At 43.5% G+C, this 16,176-nt stretch overlaps 2 protein-coding genes across 29 annotated transcripts in view; both read left to right on the forward strand.

The window, feature by feature from the left end:
* SAP130 (Sin3A associated protein 130) overlaps nucleotides 1–16,176 on the forward strand; it is an 84,068-nt gene that overhangs the window by 12,722 nt on the left and 55,170 nt on the right. For 14 of the 28 annotated variants that reach the window (XM_015109821.3, XM_028830606.2, XM_028830605.2 and 11 more), the window contains exons 4-10: nucleotides 49–207; nucleotides 1,710–1,821; nucleotides 3,340–3,464; nucleotides 5,799–5,923; nucleotides 15,348–15,495; nucleotides 15,654–15,744; nucleotides 15,955–16,059. In XM_015109821.3, the coding sequence (XP_014965307.2) occupies nucleotides 49–207; nucleotides 1,710–1,821; nucleotides 3,340–3,464; nucleotides 5,799–5,923; nucleotides 15,348–15,495; nucleotides 15,654–15,744; nucleotides 15,955–16,059 (865 nt within the window). The remainder of the gene's footprint in view (nucleotides 1–48; nucleotides 208–1,709; nucleotides 1,822–3,339; nucleotides 3,465–5,798; nucleotides 5,924–15,347; nucleotides 15,496–15,653; nucleotides 15,745–15,954; nucleotides 16,060–16,176) is intronic. The other 14 variants (XM_015109824.3, XM_077956761.1, XM_077956752.1 and 11 more) reach the window with 1 other exon arrangement.
* Nucleotides 1–16,176, forward strand: part of WDR33 (WD repeat domain 33) — a 325,821-nt gene that overhangs the window by 11,980 nt on the left and 297,665 nt on the right. The window lies entirely within an intron of this gene.

The raw sequence follows: 16,176 nt of genomic DNA on the forward strand, positions 1-16,176 counted from the left end.
CACCAGTATGAGGCCATTGATATGTTTTGTGTGGTTTTCTGTTTGCAGCCGCCCCCGAAGCCTACCATGCCTAGCCGTCCCATTGCTCCTGCTCCACCTTCCACCCTGTCACTTCCGCCCAAGGTTCCAGGGCAGGTTACCGTTACCATGGAGAGTAGCATCCCTCAAGCTTCAGCCATTCCTGTGGCAACAATCAGTGGACAACAGGTTTTTCTTCCTTTTAATTTGCTGATTTTCAACTGAAATGCCAAACTATTGATCATGATTTATTGAATGCTAGCAGTACATTAGGCATGGTAATAAAAAAAGATTAAACACTCACTCATAACCTGCAAGGGAAGGTAGTAGGTTTGAGAGAGAAGGATAACTGTAGGGAGTAGAAGCCAGTATCCATAGTGGTCATTTAGCTAGAATTTATTGAGCAGCTACTAGCTGCTCGATTTGACCCTCAGTGTGATGTATAAATCTGGATAAAACAGTCCGTGTCCTTGAGTCCGGAGTGTGGTTTGTGTTTGATTTTAGCGTCAAGAACAGCCTCCCAGGGGTAGTGGTGGGCAGTGCTTCTCTGTGGTTTCTCTGAGGAGAGCAGATGGGCATCTTTGGGGTACTGGTAGGTAACCTCAAGCAGCTCTCTAGTTGCAAACTTTTTTTTTTTTTTTTGGGACAAAGTCTTACGCTGTCACCCAGGCTGGAATGCAGTGGTGGGATCTTGGCTCACTGCAACCTCCACGTCCCGTGTTCGAGCAATTCTCTTGTCTCAGCCTCCCAAGTGGCTGGGATTACAAGCGTGCGTCACCACGCCTGGCTAGTTTTTTTATTTTAATAGAGACGGGGTTTCACCATGTTGGCCAGGCTGCTCTCCAACTCCTGACCTCAAATGATCCGCCCGCTGTGGCCTCCCAAAGTGCTAGGGTTACAGGCATGAGCCACTGCACCTGGCCTTAGTTGCCAACATTTATTTTGAAGTCTTCTGTTTTAAGGCTTTTTTTGTGAAATTTTGCAATCCTATTCTGCTGTGTACTTGATTAATTAAATATTTAAAATTTTTTACCTGGGGAAAAAAAATAAATCTAAAAACGTTCCCTTCACGTTTTCAAGAAAAATTTATATTCCAAAGAGGTGTACTGTGTTTTTTCCTTTTGTCATACTGCTGAGTACTCTCAGAAGTACCAGAACCCTTAGCTGAGAAGCACTGTTCTCTGTGGTTTGGGAGAATGTGAGTAAGGGACATTTCAGGATTGAGCTGAAGAACTGGTAGCGGAGCACCTGTTGGATGCTAACTGACATTTACTTAGAAACACAAAGCTTAAAGAATGGATGGATGCAGTGGTATGTAAAGGAAATTGTGAGAATGGGAAAAAATAAGCATTTGGCCAGGACAGAAAAAACAAGTGTGAAAGGTAATATCACAGATGAGAGTTTCTAAAAGTAGATATCAAAGTATGTTATCTGTTGAAAGTATGTTATCTGTTATTATTTGGGCCTGCAGCAGTTGTGGGGTCCTCATACTTCTCACATGCCTGTTAGCACAGTTCATTATACAGTACAGCATGTAAAAGTAGCTCAAGCTAAATGTCCTTAGCCCTTTCCCTTGGGATACTCACTATCTAAAAGAAAAAACCTGACCCACATTTGGAGGCAGGTGACTTCCTAGAGGCAATGGCTAAGACCAAACCTGTGAAAATAACGTTCTATCCTCTTTCTCTCAGGGCCATCCCAGTAACCTGCACCACATCATGACTACAAACGTGCAGATGTCTATCATCCGCAGCAATGCTCCTGGGCCCCCTCTTCACATTGGAGCTTCTCATTTACCTCGAGGTAACGACTTGCAAGTTTTGTTCAAACTCTCAAAATGCCGTAGCAGATATACATTTGTTAAAATGTGTAACACAGAATGTGTCTAGAATCAGCTTGTTAAAGTTGCAGGACAAGTCTGCAGAATCGTGAACCAAGTAAACCTCTTTTATTTAAAAAGAAAAAAAGGCCAGGTGCTGTGGTTCATGTCTATAAACCCAACACTTTGGGAGGCTGAGGTGGTAGGTTCACTTGAGTCCGGGAGTTCGAGACCAGCCTGGGCAACATGGCGAAACCCTGTCTCTGCAAAGATACAAAAAATTAGCCAGGTGTGGTGGCAAGTGTCTGCAGTCCCAGCTATCAGGAGGCTGAGATGGAAGGATGGCTTGAGCCTGGGAGGCAGAGGTTGAAATGAGTTGCGATTGCGCCGCTGCCCTCCCCTGTCTCAAGAAAAAGAAAAAAAAATTGCAAGACAGTGGAAATAAACTTAGAGCAATCCATGTTTTTAGCGTGGTTTAATATGTGCTTATTATAGTTGCATTACCAGTGTGTGTACTTAGGCAATTAAAATGTTTAATATGGTCTAAAATTGTCCTTTATATTGAGGAACTCCCCAAGCTTTGATAATCTCAACATGGTCTTTATTATTATTAGACTGCTTATCTGCAACATGGTCTTCATTTTTAATACCTAAGTCACAAATACTAATACTGAATATTTTTTAAGTTAAAGATGATCTTTACCGAGTTTTTAAACTTACGTAACAATAAGATGATGATGATAGTTATTTTTTGAGATGGGGTCTCACTGTGTTACCCAGGCTGGTCTCAAACTTCTTGGGCACAAGCGATCTTCCCGCTTTAGCCTCCTGAGTGGCTGGGACTACAGATGTGAGCCACCACACTGGCTAAGAGTAATTTATTTTTACACTTAAGTTCTAGTAGGTTGTGAGGTAATAAATGAGTTTTGACTAGAAAATTTTACCTTTTATTGGAGAGTGTGAAACAGTTGGAGATGGTTGGCAAAATCAAGTTAGCACACATAAGACCAGGTTTGCTTGGTTATAGCATAACTCAGTGTTTCTCCAAATGTGGTCCACAGACCCACAGGGGGTCTGCTGGGTGAAAACTGCAGGGTTCGGGTTAGGGTTGAGGTTAGGGTTCATAATGTGTCCCTTTCGCAATGTTGACGTCTGCTCTAATGGAACAAAGACAGTGGAAGGCAAAGTACTCGAGCCCTCGTCGGAGCTGAGGCGGTGGCGTCACGCTGCTGTTCACTGTGTGCTTTACCGCTGTGCACACTTGCAGTTACCAGAAACAAAAAGCAGCAGCAGTTTCACTTAAGATTGTCTGTGAAGAGGCAATATAAATTATTAAATCTTTTGAATACACATTTTCTTTGTTTTCTCTGTGATGAAATGGGAAGTATACATACCATACTTCAGCTCCCTACTGATTTACTATCTGAGTTTTAGGAAATATATTGATTATTTTCCTAGGGAGTATAACTAGAATAAATATAATAAACACTTTTGTTTTTCAGGTGCAGCTGCTGCTGCCGTGATGTCCAGTTCTAAAGTAACCACAGTCCTGAGGCCGACCTCGCAGCTGCCAAATGCTGCTACTGCTCAGCCAGCAGTGCAGCACATCATTCACCAACCAATCCAGGCACGTCGGAGCCCGGGGTGCATGAAGGGCGGCATGGGAGTTATTCACGCCACCAGGCACTAGGCACATCCTTGACCTCAGGGACTTCCCATCGAGTTGCCAAGACGTAGGGAAGTTTGAAAGATGCACAGTATCATGTGGCAAGCTGTAAGAACGCAAAGGAGAGGTGGTGGGAAGGCTTCCTGTTGGAAAGGCTGTGCTAATGAGGAATCAGAGAAGTGAAGAGGAAGTGAAGGGGGAGATGAACAGCAGCAAGGAGGCAGTGATGGTTGTAGACGGCAGTTAGTAAAGGCTGGCTAGGATTGAGGGATTTTAACTTGGATTGGGGGGATCTGTGGACTCCTAAAAGTTATGCATATATGTATGTTTGTTCCAAGAACGTGGTCCATGCCATTCAGCATTTTTTTTTTAAGGAAATCTATGGCTTCATTACTACTGAAGTATAATATATTTGCAGGAAATATAGTATCTATAATTTGGGTGCTCTAGAATATGGAATATAAACTAGACTTTTTATATACAGTAGAGAGCCACTGCGTTTTTTTGTTTGTTTTTGTTTTTTTGAGACAGAGTCTCACTCTGTTGCCCAGGCTGAAGTGCAGTGGTATGATCCCAGCTCACTGCAACGTCTGCTTCCTGGGTTCAAGTGATTCTCCTGCCTTAGCCTCCCAAGTGCTTGGGACTACAGGTGTGTACCACCATGCCCGGCTAATTTTTATACTTTTAGTAGAGACAGCGTTTCACCCTGTGGGCCAGGCTGGTCTCAAACTCCTGGCCTCAAGTGATCTGCCTGCCTTGGCCTCCCAAAGTGCTGGGATTATAGGCGCGAGGCACTGTGCTCGGCCAAAAATCTTTTTTTTTTTTTTTAAACACAATGGCTTTGTGTATCATTGAAGTAATATTGTTGAAAGATGAGATTAGGCTGGACACAGTGGCTCATGCCTGTAATCCCAGCATTTTGGGAGGCCAAGGCAGGCGGATTGTCTGAGATCAGGAGTTTGAAGCCACCTTGGACAACCTGGTGAAACCCCGTCTCTACTAAAATGTCAAAAAATTAGCTGGGCATGGCGGTGCGCGTCTGTAATCCTGGCTACCTGGGAGGCTGAGGTGGGAGAATTGCTTGAGTCCGAGAGGCAGAGGTTGCAGTGAGCCAAGATCATGCCACTGCACTCCATCTGGGGCGACAGAGTGAGACTCCATCTCACAAAAAAGAAGAAAGATAAGATGAATCTAGCTGAATCACATACAGGAGGTCTGTCCCCGTAAGCACTTTCAGGGGAGAGACACATGTATGAAACAACTGGGTTTAAGATAATAAGGAAGAGTCTTGATTATGACACTGGGTAGTATCTGTCTAGCCTACAGCTTTCAAGATAAAAGACCTTTCTGGTCAAGAAAACAGAGTCGGAGGAGTATTAGGCATCTAGTAGTATACGTGATACATATGAAGGGATAGAGAGAGACGAGAATCAAGACAAGGAGCTCCCAAGTGAGGAAGCTGGTGCTGTAGCCTTAGTGTAAGACACGCACCTGCACTTGGTAGGAGCAGCAGGTAAAAGGGCTGCAGAGCTCGGCCATTTAGATGCATGTTTCAGGGTTAAGAGCGAGGGAAGAATCAGAACTCAGGTGATTCGAAGACTAATGGTGGATACGTGGATGAAGCCCAGTGTGGAGCTCATTTTTCAGAGGAAGATTTCACACATAAGTGTGATAAGGGCACTCTGTCCATGTGAAAACATTCAGCAAGCATGTGGGCACCCTGAACCATTACCTAGAAAAGAAGACTGTTACTCTGAGTTGCCCTTGTACTCGCTAACGTAGATGGCCTGAGAGCCAACAGCTCTATTCAGCACCTGAGTAGGCCCTCTGTGGAGGTGTTGGGTTGGATGGCAGCATAAGATGTCTACACCAGGACCAACCACAGACCTGTGGCAACTCTAGATTGAAGGGTGAGGTCCCAGTGGTACCAGTAGTAGAGCAGAATTTTGATTCCAATCACATTTGCACGGGAGGGACTCATGTACTGTTCAATCAAAATGAGATTTTTTTTCCCAAAACATTTGTCAATGTTGTCTTAATAAGGGATCACCCGCCCACCTCACTGTCCCAAAGTGCTGGGATTACAGGTGTGAGCCACCGCGCTTGGCCTGGCGCTTGGTCTTATGACAACCTATCTGAAAAGAGAATTCCTTAATTGGAATGGTGAGAATTTATTTTTATTTGGGCAGAAACATACTTATCTGTAGGCTCCTTTCAAATTACACATTTAGTATTTGGCTTCCTATATTTTATTTTATTTTTGTTTTAAATGAACTGTTTTTTCTCTTTTGGTAGTCTCGGCCACCTGTGACCACCTCCAATGCCATCCCTCCTGCTGTGGTAGCAACCGTCTCAGCCACCAGAGCTCAGTCTCCAGTCATCACTACGACAGCGGCACATGCTACTGACTCAGCACTTAGGTATACATGGGGAGGATGAAGTTTGAACCTTCCTGCCTCCTCCTCCGCTTCCTCCACTCTTTTTTCTTTCATTCCTTCATTTAAGTGAATATTTATTGAGTGGCTTTTTCTTTAATGAGCTATGTAGTGTTCTAAATCCTGGGGCTAAAGCTGTGAACAAAGAAATTCCTGCCCACACAGAGCTTCTGTTTTTAGGGGCTGGAGACACAATAAATATGTAGGTTTTTAGATGGTGAAAAGTGCTTTGGAAAAAATAAGGGTAAAAGGGATTGGGAGTGACAGGGTGGGTGGTGCATGGGACTTAGAGTTTCATGTAATGTGGTCGGAGAGAGCTTTGTTGATAATACATTTGAGTAGAAAATGAAAAGATACAATGAAATGAGTGAGCTGTGTGGTTATCTGAGAGAAGAGTATTCTAGGCAGTGGGAATACTAGTAAGTGCAAGGCTCCGAGACAGGATTCTGTTTGCCACTTACAAGGAGCACCGATGAGGCCAAGGTGGCAAGAGTTAGGTTTGGGGAGGTAGCAGGGTCTCCAGATCACATAGGTCCTTAGGAGCCACGCTAAGGACATGGACTCGGCTGGGGCATGATGGAAAGCCTTAGCAGAATTTTCAGCAGAGCAATGCAATGATCTGAAGTTTCATTTGGTTCAGCCTGGTTGCTGGATAGAATAGGCTATGGAGAGGCCAAGTTAGAAGCAGAGGTTGGGTAGAAGGGTATAGCCAGCATGTAGGAGAGATGAAGATGGATGTAGAAAGACATGGTTAGATTCTGGATAGATTATATTTTTTGGAGGGAGGGTCTCGCTCTGTCACCTAGGCTGGAGTACAGTGGCATGATCATGGCTCACTGCAGCCTTAAATTCTTAGCCTCAAGTGATCCTCTTGCCTCAGCCTCCCAAGTAGCTGGAACTCCAGATGTGCACCACCATGCCTAACTAATTTTTTTATTTTCTTGTAGAGACAGGTTCTCACTTTGTTGCCCAGATTGGTCACCAACTCCTGAGCTCAAGTGATCCTCCTGTCTCCATAAGTGCTGGGATTACAGCATGAGCCACCATGCCTGGCCCTGGGTAGATTTTGAAGGATAGAGTCAGGGAGATTTCTGAGAATCACTGGAGCAGGGGGCGGGGGTATGGGAGTGTGAGAAGGAGGGGAGTCAGGATTATTTATTTGCCAGTACTAGTTGGCCTATACACCTAACAGGGTGGAGGAGAGTGGGATTTTTGGGAAAGGAGTTTTATACTTTGATTTTAGGCATTTTAAGGTTGTGATGGCAAGATATAGTGGCTCGTGCATGTAATCTCAGCACTTTGGGAGGTTGAGGCAGGAGGATCACTGGAGTCCAGGAGTTTGAGACCAGTCTGGGCAATATAGGGAGATCCCATCTCTATAAAAAATAAGAAAGTAGCCAGGCATGGTGGCGTGTACCTGTAGTCCCACCTACACGGGAAGCTGAGGTGGGAGGATCGCTTAAGCCCTGGAGGTTGAGTCTATAGCAAGCTGTGATCGTGTCACTGCATTCCAGCTGGGGCAACAGAGCGAGACCCCATCTCCACCAAAAAAAAAAAAAAAAAGGATTTAGGCTGGGTGCAGTGGCTCGTGCCTATAACCCTGGTGCTCTTGGAGGCCAAGGTGGGAGAATCACTTGAGGCCAGGAGTTCAAGACCAGCCTCAGCAACATACCAGTATCCCATTTCAACAAATTAAAAAAAAAAAAAAAAAAAGATAAGCGTGGTGGCATGTATCTCTAGCCCTAGGTACTTGGAGGCTGAGGTGGGAGGATCATATGACCACAGGAGTTTGAGACCACATGAGCTATGATTGTGCCACTACTCTCTAGCCTGGGCGACAGAGCAAGATCCTGTCTCTAAAAAAAAAGAAGCAAAAAAGATTTGCAGAGCCATACAGGAATAAAGTCTGGTTGGTGAGGGATGATCTTAAAGGCTTTTTGTGAGTGACACAATCAGGGATGACATGATGCTGTTTTTCCTCATGATCTCCAAGTCACATTACAGGGAGGCTGGGGAGAGCAGTTGATCCTTGCCATGGGTTATATTGAGGGAAGGGAGTCTTTGGCAATAGCGCAGACAAGAAGGGATTCACTGAATCAAAGCAAGGATAGTAGGTTGGAGAGAGGAGCCGTTAGAAGCTAGGGAGGCACCACTGGGACCTGTCAGCTGGAAGCTGGGCAGAGTAGTGAGGAAGAAAGAGGAACTGGAGATGCCTCTTTGGTTTCCTCCTTACCTGTCCTAGTAAATGAGAAGGAGAACAAGGGAAGGAAAGCAGGTTTTAGAAAAGATTGAACTTTGGGATACTGAGTTTATCTGTGGAACAGCCAGGTGGCTGTTGTCAGTATGTGGTTGAAGAGGGGTCTGTGCTAGAGATAATGGGTTTGGGAGTGATCAATGCGTGGGCCACAATGAAAGCCTTCAGGTGTCTATCCAAGGGTACTAGAGAGTGAGAAGAGAACCTAGAACAGAATTCTGAAGAAAATTATATTTAAATGAACAGCAATGCCTGGAACTTATCTTTAGCCATTAGCTCTATTATTTACTTGTATGACATTAAGCAGGTTTTCAATTCCCCTGATCCTTTGTTCTCTCTTCAATAAAAGGGATACTTTACTTTGTGGCAGTTATTAATAAATGTATTGCCTGAGGTACAAAGCGACAGAACCGCCCAACATAAAATAGACTACTTGTTGTTGCTCATTTTAACTTTATAAAAGTTAATATATTCAGGTGGTATGAGGAAATTCACAAGGTATAAATGGATATACAGTCATCTCTATCTATGGGGTCTTGGCTCCAGGAGCCCCTGCAGATGCTGAAATCCAAGGATGCTCAAGTTCCTTCACATAAAGTAGCATAGTATTTGCATATAACCTACGCACCTCCTCCCATGTACTCTGGCACTCTAAGTAACCTGGAGAGATTTAATCATCTCCAGGTTACTTAGAGTGCCTATTATGATGCCTACACATCACTTCATTCATGTGGATTCTGTGTAGCACTTGGTGCTCAGCTAATTCAAGTTTTGCTTTTTGGAATTTGGGGAAATTGTTTTCCCCCTTGAATATTTTCAGTCCATGCTTGGTTGAATCCATAGATGTGGCTCCTATGGGTACTGAGGGCCAACTGTATGATGAAAACTAGGGGTAGGCTTTTTATTTTTATTTTTTGGCTTTTTATTTTTAATCATATTGTCAAAGTATCTTTTCCATTGTGTTGAATGTTTTAATAAAAAACTGGATATTGAATTTTGTTGAATGCATTTTTAGCATTCACTCATATAACACTAGCAATATACTGCAAGTAGTGAAAACAAAAACCCTAATCAGATGATTTTTCTCTTTATATCTACAATTACAATAAATTCCTAATGTCTTTTTTTGAATTCTGCAGATAGAAATTTTTCAAGAGACCAATTTCCATAGAAGAAATAGAAAAAATTTTAAGCACTATCTCTCACAGAAGCACCAGATCCCGCTGGTTTCATAGAATTCTTTTTTGAGACAAGGTCTTGCTCTGCCAGCCAGGTTGGAGAACAGTGGCTCAGTCACGGCTCACTGCAGCCTCAACCTCCTAGGCCCAAGTGATCCTTCTACCTCAGCCTCCCAAAGCTGCAACTACGGGCACGTGCCACCATGCACCATGCCTGGCAAATTTTAAAATGTTTTGTAGAGACAGGGTCTCCCTATGTTGCCCAGGCTGGTATCAAACTCCTGGGCTCAAGCGATCCACCTGCCTCGGCCTCCCAAAGTGCTGGGATTACAATTGTGAGTCACCACACCCAGCCTTGGTTTCATAGAATTCTACCAAACCTTCAAAGGGCCAGATAAACCAGCAATAAAGAAATTTGTTCAAGGTATAGAGAAAATAGTAAACTTCCAGAAAAATATAAGTCATATCTTAATTTTTCTGCTAAATACGTTCACTCTGTCAGTTCTCTGACCCTTGTCTTTTCAGTCATTACTTGGTTGAAAGAAATTTATTTTCTATCACTTTCTTCAAAAAGGGCGTATCTTAAAGCACCAATATTTTGAAATTTTACATGCTGAGAATCATTTCCCATTTATACTTAGGCAGTAGTCTGGCTGATTAAGTGTTTTATTGTTTCTATATTCTTTCCATGACTACTTGAGGGGTCGTTTTTCCCGTGTCTTCTAGATCTGGATGTTACTGCACAGAGTCTGTTTTTTTTTTTTTTTTTTTTAACCCCTTACAAAGGCCTTAGTCTTTTTGCCTCATTGCCTGATTCTTTTCGTTGAATATCAGCAAATTTAATGGCATTTATTTTGTAATGACCATTATTTCTGGTTTTGTTCTAAACATGGTGTGCCTTTTCAATCTGTAGCATAAAACTGTATCTATTGGCCGGGCGCGGTGGCTCATGCCTGTAATCCCAGCACTCTGGGAGGCTGAGGCAGGCAGATCACTTGAGGTCAGGAGTTTGAGATCAACCTGGCCAACATGGTGAAACCTTATCTGTCAGCTGGGCATGGGGCCGGACGCCTTTAATCCCAGCTACTTGGAAGGCTGAGGCGGGAGAATCACTTGAACACGGGAGGCGGAGGTTGCAGTGAGCCAAGATCATGCCACTGCACTCCAACCTGGGCAACAGAGCGAGACACCGTCTCAAAAGAAAAAAAGAAAAAAACTGTAATTATGAACAGTTTTTGTGAGTTATATGTTTTTTTTTTTTTTCTTTTGGGACCTAGTCTTGCTCTGTTGTCCAGGCTGGAGTGCAGTGGCATAGTCTCGGCCACTGCAATCTCCGCCCCCCCCGGGTTCAAGCGTTTCTTCCACCTCAGCCTCCCGAGTAGCTGGGATTACAGGCACCCACCACCACCCCCGGCTAAGTTTTGTATTTTTGGTAGAGACGGGGGTTTGCCATGTTGGCCAGGCTGGTCTCGAACTCTTGACCTCAGGTGATTTGCACGCCTCAGACTCCCAAAGTGTTGGGATTACGGGCGATTCCTAAGTGTTGAATCTTTTTGCACTCCTATGTAATTTTTTTAACTGTTCCCTTTAACGTTGTTTTCACAGTCTTCTCCATCCTTGACTGCATTTTCAGCATTGTGTCTCATGTTCCACTTCTAATTTTGCCTTCATTCTTGAAACTGCTGAACAGTTGCCTTCTGTTTCTCTCGAGCTCTGCCTGTATATTTTGTCTTCTTCTGTTGTTCTCTCATCATTTCCACTGAGCTCTTAGTCTTTGCTTTGTGTTTCCATTTCATAGAAGTGGTTACTTCATTAAGGTTTTAAATTCATGGTACAGTGTTCATCTGTGTAGTAAAAGCACTTCTGGTGTGTCTCGTTCCACCTTTTGTCTTTCAGCATCTTTAAATAGATCCTGTTTTGGATCTTTTCTGAGTATTCATCTTTGATTGGATTGACTTTATTCTGGATCCCTTATTTGTAATTGGTTCTTACTGTAGCCTGGACTATTTACCGGGTTTGGAGAAATTTTCCAAATGACTCAGTGTCCTGCGTTTGAAATTTGTTGGCCATGACTTCATTCCTGTCAGTGCAGATAGACCACTTAAAATGGCAAAGCCTCTCTTCCCTAGGTCCCCTGCACGCAATTCCCCATAGATGGGACTTTTCTGTGTCTGTGTGATTCCTGGTTTAACCCTAGATCCTTTGCTTTTTAACCCTTGGAACTGTTCCAAATGCTGCTCCACTGCCAGCTCCATTCCCGCTGTTACACGAAGATTCTGGTTTTCTCTGTCAGTTTGTGCTCCTCATTTTGGAGCATTATACTTCATTACTGGATTTTATCCCCAGAGTTATAGCCCCAGAAATTCTCTCTTCAGGCTGGGGAGGGTGGCTCATGTCTGTAATCCTAGCACTTTGGGAGGCTGAGGCAGGAGGATTGTCTGAGCCCAGGAGTTGAAGACCAGCCTGAGCAACATAGTGAGAACATAGTGAGACTCTATCTCTTTTTTTAAAAAAAAAAGAAAAAAGAAAGCAATCCTTCCTTCATTGGCTCCTGAGTCTCTGGTTATCCCTACCTTTGGCAATTCTTCTGTCCTGTGGTTTGAGATTTCAGATGTCTCCTAATTTTGCGAAAGGAGGATACTATATTTCTCTTTTTTGTTTTCTTTACTATTCTGAGAGGAGAAGGAGAAAATACCACACTGGCAGTCTCTGCCTACGATACCCTTGTCCTCCAAATAAGCCAGTCATACAAGGACCTATCTGAACACTGGAGGATAATCACAAGTCGATTTATCATTTAACCCCCATATTTTCTGTAGATGTCAGATCACTGAATTGGGGCTCTATCCTTGGAGTTGCCTTTCAGACTGTTAACAAAAAAAAAAAAAAAAAAAAAGCTAATCTGTGGGAGAAGTACACAATTGGGTATCCCTAACCCAAAATCCATAATAAGCCAAAATCTGAAACTGAGCACTGCAATGGCGCGATCACAGCTCACTGCAACCTTAACCTCTGAGCTTCAAGCTATCCTCCCGCCTCAGCCTCCTGAGTACCTGGGACTGTAGGTGTATGCCAAGATGCCTGGTTAATTGTTTTATTTTTCGTAGAGACTGGGCCTTGCCATGTTGCTCAGGCTGGTCACAAATTTCTGGGCTCAAGCAGTCCTCCTGCCTCAGCTCCCAAAGTGCTAGGGCTGTGTGAGCCTCTGCTCCCAGCCTCAAAATGTTTTAGTCAAAGTCTCTTTCTTTTGCTCCCGGTGCCCCAAATTGGGCTAGTGAGAACCCCTTTGAACTGGCTCAGATGTCTTTTTTTTGAGACCCTCTCATCTGTTGCCCAGGCTGGAATGCAGTGGCACAGTCTCAGTTCACTGTAACCTCTGCCTCCTGGGCTCTCAAGTGATCCTCCTGCTACGGCCTCCCAAGTAGCTGAGACTACAGGTGTGTGCTACCACGCCCAGCTAATTTTTATATTTTTAGTAGAGGTGGAATTTCGCCATGTTGCCCAGGTCAGTCTTGAACTCTTGGACTTAAGCAATCTGCCTGCCTTGGCCTCCCAAAGTGCTGGGATTACAAGCATGAGCCACTGTACTGGGCCTGGCCCAAGTTTCCTTTTGATGACTCCCGTTAACCTTTGAGTACTTTATTCTTTTTGATACATGATGTATCAGGCTTTCTCCTGTTTTTTTTTTTTTTTTCAAGTTTTCAAATCAGCCATTTCTCCTTGGTTCTTTTTAGTGGAGAGTAGTATTTGTAACCCAAGTTCTGGGTCTTAAAAGTGTTCATTGTTTCTGGTGTGTCATTGCTTCTGGGCTCTTTCTGGCGACAGAGGTACTCAGTATGGTAAAGATAGTCATGCTTTCCTGCTGATATTTTCCTCTTTATTTGTTTATTTTATTTTATTTATTTTTTTGAGACAAACTCTTGCTCTGTCACCCAGGCTAGAGTGCAGTGGTACAATCTCAGCTCACTGCAACCTCTGCATCCCAGGTTCAAGCGGTTCTTCTCCCTCAGCCTCTGGAGTAGTTGGGACTATAGACATGTACCACTGTACCTGGTTAATTTTGTATTTTTAGTAGAGATGGGGTTTTAGCATGTTGGCCACGCTGGTCTCAAGCTCGATCCACCTACCTCAGCCTCCCATAATGCTGGGATTACAGACCTGAGCGACCACATGTTTTAAAATCTTATGTTAATTAAACATTTTTGGCTGGGCACATTGGTTCACACCTGTAATCCCAGCACCGCTGAGGCGGGTGGATCACGAGGTCAAGAGATCAAGACCATCTTGGCCAACATGGTGAAACCCTGTCTCTACTAAAAATAGAAAAATTAGCCAGGTGTGGTGGCACGCTCCTGTAGTCCCTGCTACTCGGGAGGCTGAGGCAGGAGAATTGCCTCTACCTGGGAGGCAGAGGTTGCAGTCAGTTGAGATAATGCCACTGCACTCCAACCTAGCAACAGAGTGAGACTCCGTCTCAAGAAAACAATTTTTTTTTTTCACTCCTTCACTGGTAATGGACACATATTGGTATTTACAGATGAAATTTAACATTAGAGTTGTTTTTTGTTTTTTGGTTTTTGGGTTTTTTTTTGCTTTCTAAGGTTTTATACTCATTCATTACTTAATGATGGGGTTACAGTCTGAGAAATGAATGGGCAGTTTTGACATGCAAACATCGTAAGAGTATGCTTACACAAACTAGATGGTGTCGCCTGCTACACACCAAGGCTATGGTGCTCTAACTATTGCTCTTAGTTTGTAAACCTATACAGCCTGTGACTGTATTGAATACTGTAGGCAGTTGTAACACTATGGTATTTGTATATCTAAATACAGAAAAGGTACAGTAAAAATACAGTGGAAAAGATTTTAAAAAGGGGCACCTGTATCACTTGTCCATCTGACATAAATTAGCCTCTTACTTTTTGTAGATTACTACTAACAATAAGAATACTGAGTAACTAACTTCACAGTTCTTTTTGTCCTCCAGCTAGATCCCACTAACCAGAGTGGCAATGGGTTTGAATGTCACTTGAAGTGATTCTTTTTATTTTATTTTATTGGAGACAGAGTCTCACTCTGTCACCCAGGCTGGAGTGCAGTGGTGTGATCACAGCTCACTTTAGCCTTGGCTTAAGCGGTCCTCGGTGTGAGCTGCCGCCTGTGGCCTCCCCTCTGATTTGAATATCCAGCTTTGTTATGTTGTCAAATTTTCTTGCCAGTGTTGCCATTTCAGTAGCTTGCTACCAATTAATTTGGCATCCTCTGTTGATTTCCCTTCCAATCCTGAGGCAGTCATAACTGTAACATTTTATCATTTTAGGAATGTTCCTACATTTGCTAAGGAATGATGTAAAATTGGGGGGAAGGTCCTTGCTTCAAAAGTCATAGTTTAAGCTGCTGTTAATCAAAGTTGTCTCTGATATTTCTTCAGGAAATTTGTCAAAAACTTAGAGCGTGTAAATTTATAGTATATTTTCAGATCTATCCACAGTTAAGTGCAATTATTTTGTTTTTAATTTTTTATGTAGACAAGGTCTTACTCTGTGCCCCAGGCTGGAGTGCAGTGGCGCAGTCATCGCTCACTGTAACCTTGACTTCCTGGGCACAAGCTGTCCTCCAGCCTTGGCGCCCCCCGAAAGCACTGTGTCTACAGGTGTGAGCCACCACACCTGACCTGAAGTGCAGTTATTATGATGATATTAACTCAAGTCCGTTTTGGAGTGTTGATTAACTATATTAAAGATACTGAGAACAACTAAGGGTTAATTTCTTCAGTTTGTGGTACAAATTGATGGCTTTTAAAACGAGACAAACTCAGTGAGCCTTTTGCCTCATTGGTGTGATTAAAGACCAAGTATTGGTTTAACTCTGAACTTCATAGACCTATGAAAAAGTATGACTTGCAGGACTGTAACCTAGCAAAAGATCATAAATGACCTTTCCTGTCTGCATTGTGTCTTTATTATCTTTTCAGTAGGCCAACTTTGTCTATCCAGCACCCACCATCTGCAGCAATCAGTATTCAGCGTCCTGCCCAGTCACGAGATGTCACAACAAGAATCACACTACCATCTCACCCTGCATTAGGGACGCCAAAACAGCAGCTTCATACAATGGCTCAGGTAAAACCAAAGGTGGAGAACCACCTGTGTACTTGGTTGGGTAAAACCAAAAGTGGGCAAAGTGTGCTGAGGGCCTGGCAGTACTGAAGGCATTGATTGTGTACCTGGGATGCAGTGGATAATGTTCTTATAACTGTGTTGTGGGGTTTCCCTTATAGAAAACGATCTTCAGTACTGGCACCCCAGTGGCTGCAGCCACAGTAGCACCTATTTTGGCAACCAACACCATTCCTTCAGCGACTACAGCCGGTAAGTCCATAACCCACTTCTTCCTTCTACCGGGGAAAGAGAAGGCAAGAGTGGTGGGTTAATTTTTCATTTCTCACCTTCAGTCAGAGAAAAACAATGGGCTAGAAAAATTATCTTAACTTTTTCCAAGAGTTTTCCCAGGTTTTTGAGAATCTGTAATGTGTGCAGAGAAGTTCTTGTTAAAGAATTTCCTTTTTTCCCCTATTTCAGGATCTGTGTCCCACACGCAGGCTCCCACCAGTACCATTGTTACCATGACGGTGCCCTCCCATTCCTCCCATGCTACTGCTGTGACCACCTCGAACATCCCCGTCGGTAAGTGGCATGCTGCCTTCGACAGAAGCTCACACGGAGTGCTGTAGCCCCTCTGACTAGGCCTTCATGGTGATGGCTAGTATTGATTTTTACAATTGTTGATTTCCTTTTTTTTTT

Source organism: Macaca mulatta, chromosome 12, assembly GCF_049350105.2.
Source record: "Macaca mulatta isolate MMU2019108-1 chromosome 12, T2T-MMU8v2.0, whole genome shotgun sequence".
Taxonomy (NCBI): domain Eukaryota; kingdom Metazoa; phylum Chordata; class Mammalia; order Primates; family Cercopithecidae; genus Macaca; species Macaca mulatta.